This window comes from Myotis nattereri, assembly GCF_964212035.1.
Source record: "Myotis nattereri genome assembly, chromosome: 16".
Classification (NCBI taxonomy): domain Eukaryota; kingdom Metazoa; phylum Chordata; class Mammalia; order Chiroptera; family Vespertilionidae; genus Myotis; species Myotis nattereri.
The window spans coordinates 26431436-26453233 of NC_138091.1; the positions used below are offsets into that span (position 1 = coordinate 26431436).

At 36.7% G+C, this 21798-nt stretch overlaps 1 protein-coding gene across 1 annotated transcript in view; it reads left to right on the forward strand.

The window, feature by feature from the left end:
* ATAD5 (ATPase family AAA domain containing 5) overlaps window positions 1–21798 on the forward strand; it is a 43711-nt gene extending 21913 nt beyond the window's left edge. Inside the window, exons 9-23 of the mRNA XM_081109606.1 lie at window positions 1409–1568; window positions 2458–2778; window positions 4148–4244; window positions 6133–6212; window positions 6495–6634; window positions 6721–6871; window positions 10629–10805; window positions 11397–11530; window positions 11918–12011; window positions 13002–13066; window positions 15012–15192; window positions 17916–18097; window positions 18790–19646; window positions 20092–20250; window positions 20351–21798. Coding sequence (XP_080965732.1) covers window positions 1409–1568; window positions 2458–2778; window positions 4148–4244; window positions 6133–6212; window positions 6495–6634; window positions 6721–6871; window positions 10629–10805; window positions 11397–11530; window positions 11918–12011; window positions 13002–13066; window positions 15012–15192; window positions 17916–18097; window positions 18790–19646; window positions 20092–20250; window positions 20351–20429 — 2877 coding nt within the window. The 3' untranslated portion in view covers window positions 20430–21798. The remainder of the gene's footprint in view (window positions 1–1408; window positions 1569–2457; window positions 2779–4147; window positions 4245–6132; window positions 6213–6494; window positions 6635–6720; window positions 6872–10628; window positions 10806–11396; window positions 11531–11917; window positions 12012–13001; window positions 13067–15011; window positions 15193–17915; window positions 18098–18789; window positions 19647–20091; window positions 20251–20350) is intronic.

A 21798-nucleotide genomic window follows, 5' to 3' on the forward strand; every position in this document is an offset into this window, starting at 1 on the left:
GTGAGGCCTTAAAGCCTGGGGTGCTTGCTTGTGTTGTCCGAGTCTAAGCTCGCGGCGCTGGAGCGTCCCCGGGAGACGGGACCCCGGCGTGGCTGTCTCCTTCCCTCAAACCGCACACACAGCTGCTGCCAGGTGCCCCGCTGTCCTCCTTCACTTTTCGTGCCGAACTTGCCGGTCACTCCTGGTCTCCGTCCGATGTTGAGGGGGCGTGTTTCTTCCTGAGGAGCCGTCCTGGTCCTGGCCCTGGGCCTCCACGTCCTCAGACCCACCCCCCTCCCCTGCGCCGGCCCGCCCACAGCAGAGTCTCCCCCCTCCCCTGTGCTCTCCGCTTTCCTGACGCTCCTTTTCGCTTCCAGAGCTGCCCGTCTTGCTGTGTCCCGCACCCTTTCGCTCTTCCGTGGAGACGCCCAGACCTTTCTTTCCTTTGGGTACTTCCAGGGCTTTCTTCAGTTTTCCTTTCTGAGCTGTTTTTCTGATTTTGGACCTGGGAGCCAGGCCTCCTGCACCCGCAAGCTGCTGCACTTCCTCTAAAATCATTTCCCCCTTAGGCCCCAGTCCCTCAAACCCCCCTGGAAAGCACTGGTCACTTCCTGTGCCCGTGCGCTTGCTGCTCCCGGCATTTCAGGTAAATGGAGTCAGACAGCCGGGGCCTTTGCTCTGGCTGCTTCCCTCAGCTCCGTGTTTGTCCTCGCTGCCCGCAGCGTGTCAGCCTGCGCTCCTCTTCGCTGTCACCCACTCCCTGTGCGGACATAGTTCTGGGGTCGACACCTATTTTCTTCTTTGTTGTTTGTTTTAAAATAACTTCTCTAATGTATTGGTGCCTAGTTCCAATAAGCATAAGCCTGATGCTCGAGTAGGCAGGTTCGGGTCTCTGGCTGTACACCTGGGGCTCGCAGCTCCGGTGTCAGTTCTGAGGAGCTGCTTGTGCCTGGGGCTCCTACCCCCATGGGGGGGTGGTGTGCTGCCAGCCTCTCCCTGTCGTGGGGCGGGTGGTGGCTCAGGATCACACTGCCGCCTGCCCCGCCCCACACAGGACAGGCCTGGATCCCACGCTGGGGCGGGTGGCGGCTTGGGATCATGCTGCTGCCCGCCCTGCCTGCTCTGCCCCGCACATGGCAGGCCAGGATCTCACACTGGGGTGGCCAGCAGCTGGGGACTGCGCTGCTACCAGCCCCTGGTGGGGCGGAGCAGTGGGATCTGCCTGCAGTATGCAAATTAGCCACCATCTTTGTTGGCGGTTAATTTGCATATCATGCTGATTAGCCAATGGGAAGTGTAGTGAAGGTACGGTCAATTACCATGTTTGTCTATTATTAGATTGGATTATTGACAAAGTAATTGGTAGTATTGTGCTTAATGTTAATAGACAATGTGGGTCAGTTATTGAGTATTTTATTCTCTATTTCAGTTAATGGGGAGAAGAAAAGATTTTACTGAAGAAGTAAGAAATCTTTTGCTGGAGGAAATTACATGGTTAAACCCTGAGTTTTCTTTGAGGAAATATTTTCCATTGCTTCTAAAAAAAAAAGCTGAGCACCAAGTACTCTCTGAATGTCATTGTAAACAAGGTTAGTGATAATTATTATCATTTATGTTAATATTTCACTTTTGAAAGCACTAAGAGGTTATGGCCGGTGTGGTTCAGTTGGTTGAGCATTGTCCCATGCACCTAGAGGTCATAGGTTCAATTCCTGGTCAGGGTCACATGCCCATGTAGCAGGTTTGATCCCAGTGGGGGGCATGCAGGAGATAGCTAATAGATGTTCCTCTCTCATCATCGATGTTTCTGTCTCTCCCTCTCTCTCTAGTATCAATGAAAACATTTTTTTTTTAAAATATATTTTATTGATTTTTTTACAGAGAGGAAGGGAGAGAGATAGAGAGTTAGAAACATCGATGAGAAAGAAACATCGATCAGCTGCCTCCTGCACATCTCCCACAGGGATGTGCCCGCAACCCAAGTACATGCCCTTGACCGGAATCGAACCCGGGACCCTTGAGTCCGCAGGCCGATGCTCTATCCACTGAGCCAAACCGGTTTCGGCAGAAAACATTTTTTAAGAAAAAGAAAAAAAGCACTAAGAGTTAGCCATTGACCCTTGGAAGTGGTCATCATGAAGAGAACATTGCTTATGATTGGCAGGGAGAATTTATTCAACTGAAGTAAAGCATCTTGTGCAATGCAGTGTTAGCCCCTGCCAGCTTCCAGAGATGCCAGCCCAAGAAAGCTATTAATAATTCACTTAAGGAAAGCCTTAAATGAGATAATTTGAACTTATTTGCTTGTACAAAGGCAGTCTAAATAAGATATTCAGCTTGCTTTCAGCATGCCATATTTGATTCTTACCTTTCGTTTTGTAGTAAGTCAATTGGATATTTTGAAGTAATACTAAGATTATTGGGTATTAAAATTTTTTTGATTAGTAAGCATATGCATTTCTATTATTCCCCAAATAGAAAATCCACAACTAGAGCCTGATGTCAGCCTAAAGGAAACCAAAAGGAAACGAGTGGAAACCAAAAATCATAAATCAAAAAGAAGGAAACCAAATGAGTATTCAGAAAATATAAATGGAAAACCAAAAGAACTGGAAAAAACACACAACTACACTGGGATAAAGCTAGATTCTTCCAAAAGTCTGTATTCTAAAACACGCAGGAAGACACAAACTGCTGTGAGTACAACATGTGAAGTGGAAAGTGAAGCAGTAGAAGATTGTGATGTTCTGATAATAGATGATGACAAAGCATCTACATCAGAAATATCTTCTGTTCCTGGTAAATTAGTTCTTATCTTTTTTTTAAACCTGTCACTTCCCCTCTCTCAATATGTGATCATTGCAAATTCAAACAATATATATGTATAAATAAGAAGTGGAAGCCTCACTGACGAGAATCTTACAGATAATCTTAACATTGCTTTTTGATCTTTGATTTTTTTTCGCTTCTGTAAATATATATGCTTTTATAAAAAATAGGGATCAGCCCTAGCCGGTTTGGCTCAGTGGATAGAGCATAAGCCTGCAGACTGAAGGGTCCCCAGTTTCGATTCCCTGTCAAGGGCACATGCCTGGGTTGCAGGCTCAGTCCCCAGTGGGGGCATGCAGGAGGCAGCTGATCAATGATTCTCTCTCGTCATTGATGTTTCTATCTTTCCCTCTCCCTTTCTCTCTGAAATCAGTAAAAATATATTTTTAAAAAATAGGGACCATATTATACATATTATTTTACATGTATTTCTCATATTTCTTACATGTTCCCATTCAGGGCATCTAACTTTTCCCAAGTATCCTATTAAATTAATTCATCTATTTATGTTGCTTTAGAGCAGGGGTGGGGAATGTCCAGCCCGTGGGCTGTATAAAGCCCATGAGATCATTTGGTCTGGCCCTGCAAAGGCATTAGGGGTGAGTTAATGAAATGTTTGACCAAATAGAGCAGGCTAATTTTTAAATTGATAATTTTGTATGGCCCGCAAATGATATTATAAATATCCAAATGACCCTTGGCAGAAAAAAGGTTCCTCATCCCTGCTTTAGAGTATGTTTTGATATTTGTATAGCAAGTCTATAATTTTTAAAAGCAATTTTCATACATCTCTACTATGAACTATAGTTTCCCTTACTCTCATAAATCCCATTGAGGTTTGATTTTGCATTAGTTTATAGATTAGTTTGGAGTGAATTGACATCTTTACAACATTCAGTTTTCTCAACAGGGAGTGTAACATATCTTTCCATTTAAACTGGATGATTTAGTTGGGCATTTTAATGTTTCTTTTCATTGTTCAAAAAAGACTCCACTAAAATTATGCTGTCTTTGTTCTTTAGATATTTTTTTTTCTTTTTTAAAAATTTTCTTTAGATATTTTTTATGGTAAAAATTATTTTTTATGTTCCAGCATTATTAAAAATTTGAATGTATACTTTTAAACTTTACTGTCATGAGACTTTATGGTGGTTTTAAAGGGGGAATTTGATGTGAAGAATTTTAAATGTAATATTAAGTTTTGAAATTGCCTTGTTGGCATTTTGTAAATATAAATATTTATACAAATAGTAGTTATTGTTACATAAACTAATATAAATGTCTAAGAATATATGTTTATGTCAAGGAACAATACTTTAATGTATATTTTTGGCTTTAGATTCTGGAACCGAAGACATGCTTTGGACAGAAAAGTATCAACCTCAGAACTCCAGTGAACTCATAGGCAATGAACTTGCTATAAAAAAGTTACATAGGTTGGTAAAATGGAGATACAGTTAATGAATAAAGTTTTTAAATTTTTATTTATTCTAAAATCTATAATTGTAAATTATTATAATTATAAAGAACAAACAAACAAAAGAATATTAAGTAAATATCCCTTTATTGTCCCTAGTGGTAAATCACTATTAAAAGTTTCTTGTAAAACCTTCCAGAAAAAATTTTATGCATATGTTAGTTCCTTCTTTCATATTACATTAATTCATGCCCATTATCTTTTGTCTACAATTCTAACATTCAAAATGTTCTGAAGACTGAAAGTATATTAACTTTATTACATAAAGTTTATTGTAGTCTTTATTGATCTCACTTGTAGCAGTTTATACATTTTTAAAATGAAAATATTAAGTGATTATGGGTGTACTGTCACATACCTCTTTAGAGGTATTAGGTAATACTAGGGGCCCAGTGCATGAATTTGTGCACCTTGAAAGGAACTGTGGGCTGTGAGGCTGTGGTGGGCCCAGGGGTGGGTCTCGGCCCATCCTCTGGGCCCCCGCAGGGTCCTCCCGCCATGGCCCCCAGTCCCCTCTCTGCCAGCAGCCCTGCTCCTGCTGCTTCCACATGCTGATGGTGCCGGCCCCACTTGCACCCACTGACAGCACAGAGCGATTGGGGCCAGCACCAGCAGCAGGTGCGAGAGGCAGCTGCCAGCCCCTATCGCCCTCCCCTCAGGAGCAGGGGGAGGTGGAGAAGCCCTGAGGGGCGATCAGGGCCAGCAGCCACCGCTTGCACTTGCTGATGGCGCCAAGTGATCAGGGCTGGCACCGAGCGGGTGCAAGTGGGGCGGGAACCAGCAGCAGGTGTGAACACTGGGCAGAACCGTGGCACTGTGGAGCAAAGAATTTTCAGTAATCACCAGAGGCTCACCCCAATGACAGTGAGCGGCTCTCCATCCTGGTCTGGCGCCCCCACTCACATGCTCCACCATCCCGCTGTGGCCGATGCCCACCATGTTCCATGCTCTGCCGCCTGCTGCCGACGCCTGCCATGTTCTCCGTACGCCCCCTGGTTGTTCAGTTGTTCCCCCATTTGGTCTATTTGCATATTAGTGTTTTATATATAGGTGTGGTATATACCACATTACCTTTCTAATATCTGAAAAACTGAATTCTAAAACCCACTCGGTCCAGAGGATTTCATGTAAGGAATTGTAGCCCATAATAAAGGTGAACACCTTGAACTTGGTGGTGTTCTAAGTACTTGCATTGTTATTAGCTCATTTAATCCTTAGAAAAATAGTCTGAGGGTATAAATTATAGTTGTCCTTATGTCATAGCTGAGGAATGAGGCCTAGAGAGGTTGAGTATTTATCTAAGTTCACACAGTTAGAAAGTGATAGAGCTAGAATTTAAGCTCAGGTAGTCTAGCTCTAGACCAGTGGTTCTCAACCTTCCTAATGCCGCGACCCTTTAATACAGTTCCTCATGTTGTGGTGACCCCCAATTTCATTGTTACAAATTGAACATAATTAAAGCATAGTGATTAATCACAAAACAATATGTAATTATATATGTGTTTTCCGATGGTCTTAGGCGACCCTTGTGAAAGGGTCATTCGACCCCCAAAGGGGTTGCGACCCACAGGTTGAGAACCGCTGCTCTAGACTAAAACTTAATCTTTATACTTAGCATTATATATTAGACATCTTTCTTGTTATCACACAATCTACCTAAATTCTATTTAGTTGCTGTGTATTGTTTCTTGTATGGGTGCAAAAGTATATCTTTTCCCCTACTGATACACTTTCAGGTTTTTCCTTTTAGGAGCTAATATAAACAATGTTGCAATGAATGTCCTTTCATATATAGTCTACCTATATTCTGTGAATTATTTTTATTAACATACATTTTATTATGGTAGTTGGTTGAAAGACTGGAAAAGAAGAGCTGAATTAGAAGAAAGACAGAATTTGAAGGGAAAAAGAGATGAGAAACAAGAAGGTATTTTGAGTCATTTTTTCCCCATTTCACTGCAAATTTTTAGTATTAGATTTATCTAAAAAATTTTATAAAATTTCTTACTCATATTCTCTATTTGGTGTTCTAGTTTTTGCACATTAAATTTCCAGCATTTACTGGCAGGAAGCTTGTGGGATTTTTTTAAATTTAATTTAATTTAATTTAATTTTTGTTTAAGTTTGTGGGATTTGATCATTGGGTTTGGTGAGGTATAATTGCCGCCTAAGCAATTATCATTTTATATGCATTTGAATCATTTTTCAGATCTGTCGGATAGCATTGACTTTAAAGGCAGTTCAGATGAAGAAGAGAATCGTCTTTGCAATACTGTTCTCATAACAGGGCCAACAGGAGTGGGGAAAACTGCTGCAGTATATGCTTGTGCTCAGGAGCTTGGATTTAAGGTCAGTCACAGCTGCAGTAGAACAATGTTAATGAATTAAAAGAAAACATAAACCATTCTGCCTTTTTTCATGTATTCTTCCTGTAGATATTTGAAGTGAATGCCTCATCTCAGCGCAGTGGTAGACAAATTCTGTCTCAACTGAAGGAAGCTACTCAGTCCCATCAAGTAGACAAGCAAGGTGTAAATGCACAAAAACCTTGTGTTTTCAATAGCTACAACATAGGCAAGTCACCAAGTAAGTAAATTATTATTATTTTTTTGTCATAACCTTTTTTTTGTTGTTGTTAATCCTCACCCGAAGATATTTTTCCATTGATTTTTAGAGAGAGTGGAAGGGAGGGGGAGAGACGGAGGGAAACATAAATTGGTTACCTCCCTGCAAGCATCCCAACCAGGACTGGGGATCGAGCCTTCAATGAAATCAAACCTGGGATCCTTCAGTCCAGGGGCCGACATTCTATTCACTGAGTCAAACTGGCCAGGGCTATTTGGATACTTTGAAATACAGTTTGTATAGGAAAGGTATAAGAAACGCTTCATTCTGCCCTGGCTGGTTGTTACTTCTCTTATTTCATTTCAGATTTTATTTATTTGGGTTCTCTTTTTTTTCCTATGAGTCTGGTTAAAGATTTGTTAAATTTGTTTATATTTTCAAAGAACCAGCTCTTGGTTTCATTGATCTTTTGTATTGGTTTTTAGACTCTATTTTATTTATTTCTGCTCTCATCTTTATTTTTTCCTTTCTTCTAATTGGGCTTTGTTAGTTGTTCTTTTTCAAGTTCTTTTAAATGTAAAGTTAGATTGTTAATTTGAGATTTTTCTTGTTTTTCAAGATAGGCCTATAGTGCTATGAATTTACCTCTTAGGACTGCTTTTGCTGTGTTGCATAGATGTTAGTTGTGTTCTCATTTTCATTTATTTTAAGGTATCCTTTTATTTCTTCCTTGATTTCATTGTTTAGTAGCATGTTATTTAGAATCCATGTCTTTGTGTGTTTTTCAGTTTTTTTCTTGTGATTGTTTCTAGTTTCATACCATTATGGTAAGAGAAGATGCTTGATATGATTTCATTCTTATTCAATTTGTTGAGACTTGTGTTCTAACATGTGGTCTATCCTAGAAAACATTCCATGTACACTTGAAACAATGTATTTTCTGCTGCTTTGGGGCAAAGTGCTCTGAATATAACATTAAATCCATCTAAACTGATGTGTCTTGTAAAGCCACTGTTTCCTTGTTGATTTGCTGTATGGAAGATCCATCCATTGATGTCAGTGGGGTGTTAAAATACCCTAGTATTACTGCATTACTGTCAATTTCTCCCTTTTTGTCCATCAAGATTTGCTTTATATATTTAAGTGCACTTATTCTGGGTGCATACATGTTTACAAGGTTTATATCCTCTTTTTGGATTGCTCCCTTTATCATTATATATTGTCCTTTTTCTCTTAATATAGCCTTTGCTTTAAAGTCTATTTTGTCAAATGTAAGTATTGCTACCCTAGCTTTTTTTTCCATTTTAATTTTCATGAAATATCTTTTTCCAGCCCTTTTTGTCTCTGTGTATCTTTCTTTTTGAGATGGGTCTCTTATAAACAGCATATATATGTGTCTTGTTTTCTTATCCATTCAGCTACCCTCTGTCTTTTAATTGGAGCATTTAAGCCATTTACATTTAATCCAAAGTCTTGAAAAGTGTATCATATATTATGTTGAGTTTTTGTTCTTATTTCAGATGTGTGGGTAAGTTAGGTCTGTTTCTTGGCTAGAAGCAGAACCCTATCTATTTTTCTTTTTGTGCTCATATTGTCTCATCTTTGACTAGGAGGAAACATTTTTAATTAGCTTGTGCCCTTTTGACATAGCCCCAGTAATGTTAGATATTTTCTTTGCTCTCTGGCTTGTTAAGATGTCCCAGACCTAAAATGAGCTATTTCTCCAAAGAACCGATTCTTTTGGCGGAAATTCCTTTATAAAGAATATATTGATCCCTAGCCGGTTTGGCTCAGTGGATAGAGTGTCGGCCTGCAGACTGAAGGGTCCCGGGTTCGATTCTGGTCAAGGGCACATGCCCCGGTTGCAGGTTTGATCTCCAGTGTGGGGTGTACAGGAGGCAGCCAATCAATGATTCTCATCATTGATGTTTCTATCTCTCTCCCTTTCCCTTCCTCTCTGAAATTAAAAAAAAAAAAAAAAGAATGTATTGATAGCCCTGGCTGGTATGGCTTAGTTGGTTGGAGCATTGTCCCATACACTGAAAGGTCATGGATTTGATTCCTGGTCTAGGCACATACCCAAGTTGAGGGTTCGGTCCCAGGTTGGGGTGTGTACGGGATACAACTGCTCAATGTTTCTCTCTCACATTGATGTTTCTTCTTTTCTTCTCTCCCTTCCTCTCTTTCTAAAATCAATTATAAAAAGCCCTGGCCGGCGTTGTTCAGTGGTTAAAGCATCCACTTGTGTACCAAAGGGTTTTAGGTTCGATTCCCAGTCAAGGGCATGTACCTGAGCTGCAGGTTTGATCTTCGGTCCCAGTTGGGGTGTGTGTCGGGGGCAACCAATCGATTTGTCTCTCTCACATCAGTGTTTCTCTGTTTTCTCTTTCTCTCCCGTTCTCTCTCCCTCTCTTCCATTCTCTCTTAAAAATCAAAGGAAAAAATATCCTTGGGTGAGGATTAATACAAAAATAAAACCAATTATTTAAAAAAAAATAAAGAGAATATATTGATAACATTTAACCAAGTATTTCTGAGTACCTTAAAATAAAAATTGGGCCCTCGCCATTTTGGCTCAGTGGTTGGAGTGTCGGCCTGCAGACTGAAGGGTCATGTATTCAATTCCCAGTCAAGAGCGCGTACCTCATACCTTGGTTGCAGGCTTGATCCCCAGCCCCGGTTGGGGCACATGTAAGAGGCAACCAATTGATGTGTCTCTCTCACATCGATGTTTCTCTCTCTCTGTCTCTTCCCCTCCCTTCCACTCAAAAATCAAGGGGAGGGGGAGAATATCCTTAGATAAGGCTTAAAAATAATAATAAATAAAATAAATAAAAATCAGCATGTATTTTCTAAAACCAATCTATGTACCGATGCCAGTCCATGATCAAGCAATCCTTGGTCTATGATAAAAGTAGAAAAATAAAGATAAACTAATGAGGTTTTTAAAAAATAAATAGAAAAGTATTCAGTATAAAGAACTGTATTTTATTATAAGATTATGCATTTCCTTTTTGTGTAAAGTGCCCTAATTTTATTAAATGATAGTGATGGCTATAATTTTTCAAACTCAAAATTTTCTGTAAGTTTTTTGAACACCTGTAAAATGCAAGATAGATGATAAGCTCTGTGGAGATAGGGGGTTCAAAAAAAGAGTAGGATACAGTCATGGAATTGTGCCCATATGATGGTGCGTGAAGAATATTCTGCACCAAGGCCATAGGATAATAATTTGGACATGTAGGGACTGAATCAGGGTATTTAGAGGGAAGAGAAGGACATGTCCTGGAATAAAGGCCGAGCCATCGGCTTCTAGTGGAGGAGGGATTAACCATTTATTTTTTTTTAACTTGAATCCAATCTCTAAAAAAATGTATTCTGTTTTTGAAGTACCAATTTACTGTTAGGTTAAGCTGAAGTTGGACAACAAAGTTCTGTGATGTGCTCAGCATGTACTGTTACCACTTTTCTTGCAGCCTTTTCTGAACGCACATAGGTGTAGAGAAAGTGAATGGAGGGATTATGAACATTATTTGCTTCAAGAATATATATTTCTTTGGAAAAGAGTGTCTTTTCCAAATGACCTGCTTTACCTTCTCTTCTGATAGAATAAGTAATAATATAGAAATATTTGACTACTGAGTATTGGAATGTAAGAATGAAAGAAAATTTCTGTATCTTTGTAACTGGTAAGAGTAGAAATATAGACTGTGGATAATTCAATTTTGCTGTTTAATTTTTAGAATACTTATCTTTAAGTGTAATTTGGTTTTGGCAGAAAAATTAAGTTCTCCTAAGAAAGTTGTTACATCACCAAGGAGACTGCCTCCATCATCACCACAAAGTAGTGGACCAAAGCGAGCACTTCCACCTAAAACACTGGCAAATTATTTTAAAGTGTCTTCCAAGCCAAAAAATAATGAAGAAATAGGAGAACTTCCAGAAAATAATAAAGGTATGTAATTAAATAGACATTATTTTAATCCTAATGACCCTGGTACATAAAGATATGATCAGCCCTGGCTGGGTAGTTCAGTTGGTTTGACTGTCGTCCCAATAAGCCAAGGTTGTGAGTTTGATACTTGGTCCGGGCACATATAAGAATCATCAAATGAATACATACATAAGTGGAACAACAAATTGATGGCTCTCTCTCTCTCTTTTAAAATCTATAATAATAAAAGTGTAATATGCTAATTAGACCAGACGTCCTTCCGGACAACCTCTGGACAAACCGGGGCTGTGAGGGAAGCCTGAGTCCCGGGTGCCAGAGGGAAGCTGGTGCTGGCAGCCGGGGGAAGGGAGGCCTACTCTTGCACAAATTTTGTGCATCGGGCCTCTAGTAAATAAATAAATAATGATCATATTTCATGAGTTCCTATTGCTATCTATTAAACTTCAGCTATGCTGAAAGTCCTTCATATAGGAGTTTTGATATTTTATTTCAGTTTTAATAGGTGATTTCAGTTTGAACTTATTCTATGGAAATATCCAGTGTTCTTTAAAAGTTGATTTTATGTAAAATATTAATATTTTATTTATGCAGGAATCAAAAATTTTTTTGAACAGAAACAAACTATTCATACTAAATCTATAAATACAACTAATTCAAATGTCAAAGAATATGGAGCCGAGGAACCCAACAGGAAAAATGCAACATCTCTCATTCTTTTTGAGGAGGTAAGGTTGAAGAGATATACATTGGTGATCTCTCATGATAAAAACTTATTCTAAGGATTACTTACTGTGTTATTGTAAATTATTGTAAAAGCTAATGGATTGTCAACTACAGAAGAATTTTTCATGAAGATAATTAATGCAATCCACGGTTATTAATTTTTTTCAATGAGTTTAGAAATTATTTTGAGTTATACTTAACCAGTTACAGGTGACTGCATTTCTTTGGTTTTAATGTTTGATAATATTCTTACTCTTTTAATGTAAGTTTTTAGGATGGGCTGAATGCACACTGTTCATAAATTGATAAATTTTGTTCCTAACAGACATATATCTACTATGTATACATAACAGCTTTTCAGTACATTAATATTAATAAATGATTCTTAGGTTGATGTCATTTTTGAAGAAGATGCTGGGTTTTTGAATGCAATCAAAACATTCATGGCAACAACTAAAAGACCTGTAATCCTTACTACAAGTGGTAGGTAACAGTGATTTTACAATTAATTACTTCTGGTTAAAATATTTTACACAAGCTTCTAATTTTAATTTGAAAAGTTCCTTTTAAAGTCTACTAGTAAATTAACTCCTTTTTTCTAAAATGAGGAGGCTACTAGATAATTTTTTAAATGAAGAATTATTCAAATTAGCAGTTGATTGGCAGCCTTGAGCAGTTATAAAATTAATTTACTACCTTGCAAAAAGCAACGACTTTAAAAATAGAAACTACTTTGAATCTCTTTGTTGGGTGTTAGATATTTAGGAATTTGGCAATAGCCTGGAATACTGATAGAAAGATTTATGGACTAGCCAGTGAAGAGGTTTTGGTAGGGGAAATAACAGATTCTTCTCTTTGCCTCTTCCTCACACATGTGATTAGATCACCATTCCTCATTTGTTGGTCAAAATATTTTATGGGACCCGACCTTTTGCAGTTCCTTAATATTTAGCCATTCTTTAACCCCTGATAACACTTCCATATGGATGGATTATTGCATAGTTTAGCTAAAGTAAACTATCATCAGCTTAACAGAATTGCTATACCTTCCTAATAATTAGCATTCAAGGTTTATTTTTAAAACCTACATCATTTCTTTTTTTATTATAAATATTATAATATTGTTCTCTAATATTTTTCATTGCAGATATTCAATATAATATCTCTGCTATGGATTTCTATAGGAAAATGTGTTTATGTTAGACTCCACTTACAAATTAATGGCCCATTTGACAGTTAGTGACTGTAATCTAAAAATATAAGTAAAAATCATAGTAATCACAAGTCAAATGGTAGTTTAATTAAAAATCATAGCTACTTTAGGCCAAGGTAGAAATTCAATTTTTATCATATAGTTTACATGATATTTGATTTCTATTACTGATTAAATACAGAATATTTACATAGAAAAAGTATAACTGGAAAAAGTAATTAATTGGTCTCCATGTTTAAAAAAATTTTTTTTTACTATAGATCCTTCATTTAGTTTAATGTTTGATGGCTGTTTTGAAGAAATTAATTTCAATATGCCTTCGTTGGTAAGTTTTTAATTTTGATGATCATATATCATAATTATATAAAAGGTGATTTATTATGATAGTTATAATTTTAAAATGTAATTACTAAGGATATGTTAAAATTTTTTAGTGGTTTTTTAAAAAAAAATATGTTTTATTGATTTTTTACAGAGAAGAAGAGAGAGGGATAGAGAGCCAGAAACATCGATGAGAGAGAAACATCAATTCCGCTGCCTCCTGCACACTCCCTACTGGGGATGTGCCCGCAACCAAGGCACATGCCCCTGACCGGAATTGAACCTGGGACCCTTGAGTCCACAGGCTGATGCTCTATCCACTGAGCCAAACCGGTTAAAGCTGCTTTTTCATTTTATTGATTTCAGAGAGAGGAAAGGAAAGGGAGAGATAGAAACATCAATGATGAGAGAATCATTGGTTACCTGCTTCCTGCACACCCCCTACTGGGGATGGAGCCCACAACCTGGGCATGTGTCCTGACCAGGAATCAAACTGTGACCTCCTGGTTCATAGGTCCATGCTCAACCACTGAGCCATGCTGGCTGGGCCAAATATTCAAATTTTTACTAGACTCCAGTGTTCATTAAGTTTTGTTTTTTTATAGTAACAGTGCTTTATTGAGGTTAAATTAACATGCAGTTAAATGCCCTAAAGTGTATAATTTGATAAATATTAACATATGTAATAAACCTTCATGTGACCATTGCCCATATAAAAATATAGACATTTCCATTCCATCCAAAAAGTTCCCATAAGCCCTTTTTTAAAAAGTCAGCACCCCTCTCCTCACCAAAAGTAGACACAATATTCTAATATGTTTAACTTTTTAATATTAGTGTTTTTTATTCTGAAATTTCAAATAATAGGAAACATTATGCATCCTTTTATAACTTTTTTTTTAATATTTTATCAGAAAGTTCCCTTGCGCCCCATTGTGTTTTTCTGTCACTATAATTTTGCTTGTAGAATTTTATATAAATAGAATCTTATAATATGTATTTTTTATTTAGTTTCTTTTACACAACATAATGCTTTTTCAGATTCATTCATATTACCTGTGGCAGTAGTTCTTTCCTTTTTGTGAATGAGCAGTATCCCATTTTATAGATATACTTCTCATATATGAATGTGTTATCATATTCACCTATTGATAGACATTTGGGTTGTTTACAGCTAAACTATTATAAATAAAGCTGCTATGAATAATTACATTACTCTGGACATATATTTCCTTTTTTTTTTTTTTTTTTTTACTTAAGTACTTAAAGGTGGAATCATTGGTCGAATTAACATTATAAGAGCCTGATAAATTGTCTTCTGAAGTTTTCCAGTGATTTTCATTCCCACCAGCAATGTATGAGGGTTCAGTTGTATTTTGCATAATCACCAGAATTACCCAATTATTTTATTTTATCCATAGTAATAATTATATATTGGTATCTCATGGTTTTATTTATTTTTAAAATTTTATTTATTTATTTGTTAATCCTCACCCAAGGATATTTTTTCCATTGCTTTTCAGAGATAGAGTGGAAGGAATGGAGGGAGGAGAGAGAGAAACATTGATGTGAGAGAGACACATCGATTGGTTGCTTCCCACATTGAGCCTGCAACTGAGGCACATGCCCTTGACTGGGATCGAACTCAGGACCCTTCAGTTTGCAGGCTGACACTCTATCCACCCAGCCAAACCAGCTAGGGCAGAGACACACTATTTTTGGTTGGTTGCCTCCCGCACATGCCCCAACTGGGGTGGGGGGCAAACCCGTAAACCAGGTACATGCCCTTGACTGGGAATCTAACTGAACCTTGAGTCCAGCTCATTTTATTCTCAATAAATGCTTAATATGTGAATTTCAGCAAAATTTGTCTTACTTTTTAAAAGACATGTATTCATGTATTTCTATTAACTCTGCAATTGACCATATTTATTTCCTTTTTCTCTCAGCTAAATGTTGCCAGCTACCTACAGACAATCTGCTTAACTGAGAATTTTAGAACTGACGTAAAAGACTTTGTAACATTGTTAACTGCAAATACTTGTGATATTAGGAAAAGTATCCTTTACTTACAATTTTGGATTAGAAGTGGAGGTGGATTTTTAGAAGAAAGGCCATTATCTCTTTGTCGTAAGTTGATCTGTTATAAAAAGAAAATTCTGAAATGGGACCCTATGTTAAAATATATTCTATACCAAAATATTTGAAAGATTATAAAAATTTAGAGCATCCAGGCATCACATTAATCTTAAAAATACATACATATGTCAACTTTGTTGATGAAAAGTTTTATGAACATTAAATGTGGGTAAATAAAATTAAACTAACCTAGAACAGATTGTTACTTCTACCTTTATAAACGTATGTTTTTAAATAAACAAATAGAATTATATTATTGAACAATTTATTTTTATTACTTTTTAAAAAATATTGGTGATTTTTTCCACATATATAAATTATTATTATTTTTTTAAATATATTTTATTGATTTTTTACAGAGAGGAAGGGAGAGAGATAGAGAGTCAGAAACATCGATGAGAGAGAAACATCGACCAGCCGCCTCCTGCACATCCCCCACTGGGGATGTGCCCGCAACCCAGGTACATGCCCTTGACCGGAATCGAACCTGGGACCTTTCAGTCCGCAGGCCGACGCTCTATCCACTGAGCCAAACCGGTTTCGGCATATATAAATTATTTTTATGTGGCCATGTTGTAAGGTCCCTTTTAGCTTCTTCGCTAGTCTGTAATTCTATTTTGCCTAAGAACTTTATCATTTCAGAAATGCTTTATTTTATTATTGATCTTTAGTCATCATTACCTAATTCAAGTTACAGATACATGTTCTCCATGCTAGATCCTGTGTTTCCTTGAATAAGACATGTTCCTTTCCTGAAGAAGTTCATAGTTCGTGGTTTCCATGCTCCATAGTCACAGTTATGTAGTTACAGATTCTGCTCAGGAAAATACACAAATATTTAAATGAAATCAGGGTGACGTTCTGAAATATTAATCCCCTGCCAGTATTTTTTCTTTGATTTGTTCAAAATTTTAATATATATGTATATATATATGTATATTTCTTTTTTTTTTAAAGTAGACAAACATTTAATTCAACATAATTTACTTGTAAGTAAATATGAAAAATAAGACGTGGAAAATAACCTGTTATTAAAAAAATTAGTTAACTGTCAGCATACTACTGGATTTATAATGCTATACCAAGACTTTAGAAGACATGAATTAAGTATGGCATTTTTTCTTTTCTGGAAGATCTTATATGTATTTCATTTCTATAAAAATTCACACTCATTGGAAATTCAAACTTTTATGTAAAATAAAAAATAAAAGAACTTCTTAAAGGTAGCCACTGTTAGACCTTTATGCACAAATATTGCTACCTACTTATTTAGCAAAATTAACCAATACTATATATATTGTTAAACAGTTTGCTTTTCACTCAGCAATTTGTCAGTAGAGTTCTACCCCATTTTTCACAGCTGCATGCTATTCCATAATTGATTGGATATAACATAATTTAATTAACCATTACCTATTTAGAGACATTTAAGTTATCTTCAGTGTGTTGTTAAAGTATGCAGTGGATATCTTTATACACATATCCTTGAGCATGTCTGTGAGTACTTCTGTTGGAGAGAATTCTAGAAGTGTGGTTTCTGGGCCAAAGGCTATACATTTTACATTTAGATATGAGTTTACGTTCCACAATGAATGGCTCTTTTATGTGTACCTTTAACTGAACTAGGTTATCAGTCATTTTATTTATTTATTTTTAATTTATTTTTTAGCATAGTTTTATTGATTTCAGAGAGGAAGGAAAGGAAAGAGAGAGAGACAGAAACATCAATGATGAGAGAGAATCATTGATTAGCTGCCTCCTGCATTCCCCACACTGGGGAACGAGCCCACTACCTGGGTATGTGCCCTGAAAAGGAATCAAACCGTGACCTCCTGGTTCATAGGTTGACACTCAACCTCTAAGCCACACTGGCTGGGCAGTTATCAGTTATTTTAATTTGCCAATTTAAAGGTGAAAAAATGAACATCTTTTTTTTTTTTTTTAAATATATTTTATTGATTTTTTACAGAGAGGAAGGGAGAGAGATAGAGAGTTAGAAACATCGATCAGCTGCCTCCTGCACATCTCCTACTGGGGATGTGCCCGCAACCCAGGTACATGCCCTTGACTGGAATCGAACCCGGGACCTTTCAGTCCGCAAGCTGACGCTCTATCCACTGAGCCAAACTGGTTTCGGCAAAAAATGAACATCTTAATTTGCACTTCCATAGTCACTTAGGGCAGTTGCACATGGTTTTATGAGTTTATTAGATATTTGTATTCTTCTGTGACTTGTCTGTTACTAGTCTTTGCACTTTTTCCCTGTAGGATTGTTTTATAAGCCCATCGCCACCATCTCACTTAACCTATGTATGATAAAAATAATGTTTGTATTGTACTTTTAAAAAAATATATTTTTTAATTGATTTCAGAGAGGAAAGGAGAGGGAGAGAGAGATAGAAACATCAATGATGAGAGAGAATCATCGATCTGCTGCCTCCTGAATGCCCACACAGGGGATCGAACCTGCAACCCGGGCATGTGCCCTGACTGGGAATCAAACCATGACCTCCTGGTTCATAGGTTGATGCTCAACCACTGAGGCACGCCAGCCGGGCTGCATTGCACTCTTTGTGAATTAAATAAATATGTGGAGAAGAACAAAATGGTGTATAGGATCAAGAGATGACAAAGGATGTTAGATTTTAAATAATTGTTTGATATAATTTGTTTAAAATATGGATAGGTAAGACTTTCTTTTATTCACTTTGAAGGAGGAAACGGCAGAAATGTACAACTTATTCGCTCTGAAGATGGCCGTAATTCCAAAAATAACCCTAAAAATGCTAAAAGGAGTCCTACAGACCTTCCCAAATGTGACACTGGCTGTGTTGAGACCTTGTTTGGCCTTAAGAACATTTTATCCCCTTCTGAAGATTTATTTTCATTTTTAAAGGTATTTTCAATGTCTAGTTTGGAATGTTAAATTTGAATGTTAAATTTATGTTTCTTTCATCTTTTCAACACTCCTATTTTTTGAATCTAGAGATTAACTTAAATTTGCTCATACTTTTTATAGGCTTCAGATTTTAACACATTCGAACTCTGACAAATGATGCATTTGCATTGCTCTAAATGCTTATTATAGTATTGAGAAGAGAACTTACAGATAGTTCAGATTAAAAATTTTAGAGAATTTTTTTTTAAGATTTTTATTGATTTTAGAGAGGAAGGGAAAGGGAGCGAGAAAGAGAAACAACAATGATGAGAGACAATCATTGATTGGCTGCCTCCTGCAACCTGGGGATGTGCCTTGACTGGGAATCGAATCGTGACCTCTTGGTTCATAGGTTGACGCTCAACCACTGAGCCACACCAGTTGGGCTAGAGAAATATTTTTTAAACAAATGAGCTAATTATTGAATTGGGGTATATACTGAATATTAAAGAATTTAATTCTTCAGATTAATAGTCTAAGTTTTTAGATTCGTAATACTATTTTGATGAATTAAGGGACTGTGTAGGTTAATAAATTATGAGAGGTAATGACTTCTTTGAAGATAGAAGACAGATGACATATTCATATGGGTAGAAAAATGTTTAAATGTGTATTGTTGTAACATTTCTTTACTCAAAATTGTTTCTCAGCACAAAATCAGAACAAAAGAAGAATGGCATAAGCTCATCCAGATTCTTACAGAATTCCAAATGCGGAATGTAGATTTCTTATATAGCAATCTTGAGTTCATCCTACCATTACCGGTTGATATAATTCCAGAAACAGAAAAGCTTTGTGGTTCATCAGTAAGTATGGACACCAGTGCAGCAACAAAAAATATGAAATGTCTTGCCAGGAAACATTCTGGAGAGAAGCCATTGAAAAAGTCGCAAAAAAAGAAACATAAGAAAAAAATGGTAATTCTAGATGATAGTGACTTATTTGACACGAACTTGGACTTCTCTGATGAATTTCTTTGCCTTCACCCTGAATCTTCTTCCTCAAGTTCAGAAGAAAGCAAAGCCAAAGAAAGCAATTCAGAGACAAAGAAACTAAACAAATGTTTAGCTTCTAACCTTGAATCTAATCCTCATCTTCCTAAAACACCAGCAGAAAAAAAATGTTCTGCCCTCGTTTCTCACTGTTTAAATTCTCTCGCTGAGTTCATGGATAACATGTCCTTCTTAGATGCCCTTTTAACTGATGTAAGGGAACAAAAGGAACTTGGTAAACATGACTTCAGTTGGACAAATGGAAAGGTTAAAAGTGGACTTTGTGATGAGTTTAGTCTTGAAAACAGTGATGGATGGACTTCTCAAAGCTCTGGAGAATTAAAGGCAGCAGTAGAAGCTCTCAGTTTTACTAAGTGTTCTTCTACTATTTCAAAAGCATTGGAAACTTTGAATTCTTGCAAGAAATTAGGCAGAGATCCAATGAAAGACCTTACTTTATCTGTTTCACAAAAGCGCACCAATGTGTACTTTAGTCAGTCCTCGGCTAATTTAGAGTAAGTCTTTAATTTTTTTTACATTTCAGTAGAAAAAGGGTAAAGGGGAAATTGTTAGGTTCTTACCAATTTTGAAATGCTGGGCTTTATTGATCATAATAAGCCCTTGATATTAATGATATAACTTCTAATGAGAGTGAAGGAGATCAGTCTGAATACTGGGAAGAAAAATGAGAGATTAGGGTGGGCTAGATTGAGGAGATTCTTCGAGTGATAGAGAAAGGGTTTTTGATTTGCTGTGGCAGGAAACAGGTAGCCATCACAGATGGTTCAGTATGGGAGTGGTTGATGGGTTGAAAATGATACAGAAAATTAATCTGGAATCCAGTTAATCCAGTCTAGATCAGAAACAGGGACAAGCAGACCAAAAGCTGATTGTGTTTGGGATTGTTGCATTTTTGGGGGCATTAAACATAAAAAGTAATGGGTTACTTTTAATTTACAGCTGTGCTTGGAAGAGGATAGCAGTCATTAAAAGTGTATTTTCTAGCCGATCTCTTCTCAACCTGGGTAATAGACAAGCTAGTATAATTGAATACTTGCCAACTCTTCGAAACATTTGTAGGACTGAGAAGCTAAAAGAACAAGGAAAAAGTAAAAGAAGGTAAAGGATCTATAGAAATAACATTTTATATAGCTATTTCAAGATTCATATTCTCACCTGATGGAAATATTAATATTATTTTTCTGTGTAATTTTGACAGGTTCCTCCACTATCTTGAAGGAATTCACCTTAACATTGCAAAAGAGACTGTGAACACTTTGGCAGCTGACTTCCCTTAATATTCCACATTAACAGTGCCTTGTACAGATTATTGTGTGGTCCTTAAGATACATTTTTATATTGATTTTTGTGGAAGTTTACATCTTTTAATGTACATTTAAAACAGAATATTTGTATATTTTTATTAGTGCGCAAATATTTAAAATGAAAAAATTTGAGTTGCATTTTGTATTTATGATGTGGTATTTTAAAAAATTTTTGTATTATCTGATTTAGCTTTGTTGGAGTATTTATGTATGTAACTGAGCTGTTTCTAGGAGCTAGAGTTCACTAAGATATTTCTAAAGAGGGTTCAATGCTACACTACTCCATAATTTTTCCCTTTCCTGGTACCTTTAATTCATCCCTCTCCAACCAAGTGTGAGTACTCTGTCAAGTTTTAAATATGAATCTCTTAAATAAATTTATGCAATCTAGAATACAGTATTACATATACGTATGATGCATAAGAAAACTTCCTAAGAAGGAAATTGTTTCATTTTTCAAAAAGTAAAATCTCCCCTCCACAAAAAGAAAATAAAAATAAAATAAAAGATCTTCCTGCTCAGGGTCAGCCTGCATACCAAAGGGCCATGGGTTCGATTCCCCACCAAATGCACGTACCTGGGTTGTAGGTTCAATCCCCGACCCCAGTTGGTGCGCATGTGGTAGGCAACCAATCGGTGTGTCTCTCTCACCAGTTTCTCTCTCTGTGTGTCGGTCTCCCTCTCCTTCTCCCATTCTTTCTAAAAATCAATGGGAAAAAATACCCTGGGTGAGGATTAACAACAAAAAGTAAGAGCTTCCTGACTTTATTTTTGGTGCACTCCAGCATATTTCACCATTGAATACTGAATGTTGACAAAGTGGAATCAAGATTATGAATTCAAGTTTTCATTAATGTTTTTAGTAACCGTACATGTGATATCTTGTATATTTTGCCAAGTCAAATCAGTTACCTTGTATATTTTTTTGTATTTTTGTATAATTTGTGTTTTATTTCATAGATATTAATGATGTTAATATATCTACTTCATTCAAGATTTAATGCTATTTTACAGTCCTGGCCAGTATGGCCTAGTTGGTTGGAGCTTCAGTCCCACACACCAAAAGATCATGGATTCTATTCCCAGCCTGGGCACATGTGGAGGCAAACGATCAGTGTTTCACTCTCATACCAATGTTTTTCTATCTCCCTGTCCCTTCCTCTCTGAAAATCAATAAAAATATACTTTAAAAAAAACACAGTAAAATCAATAAAACCATGTCCTTAGGTAAGAATTAAAAAAAAAAAAAAACATACCAAAGGATTCTACTATAGGATTTCTATATAATAGCCATTTCCACTGAAGGTTATGTTTTTGGAGGAAATAATGTATTTTTAATTAC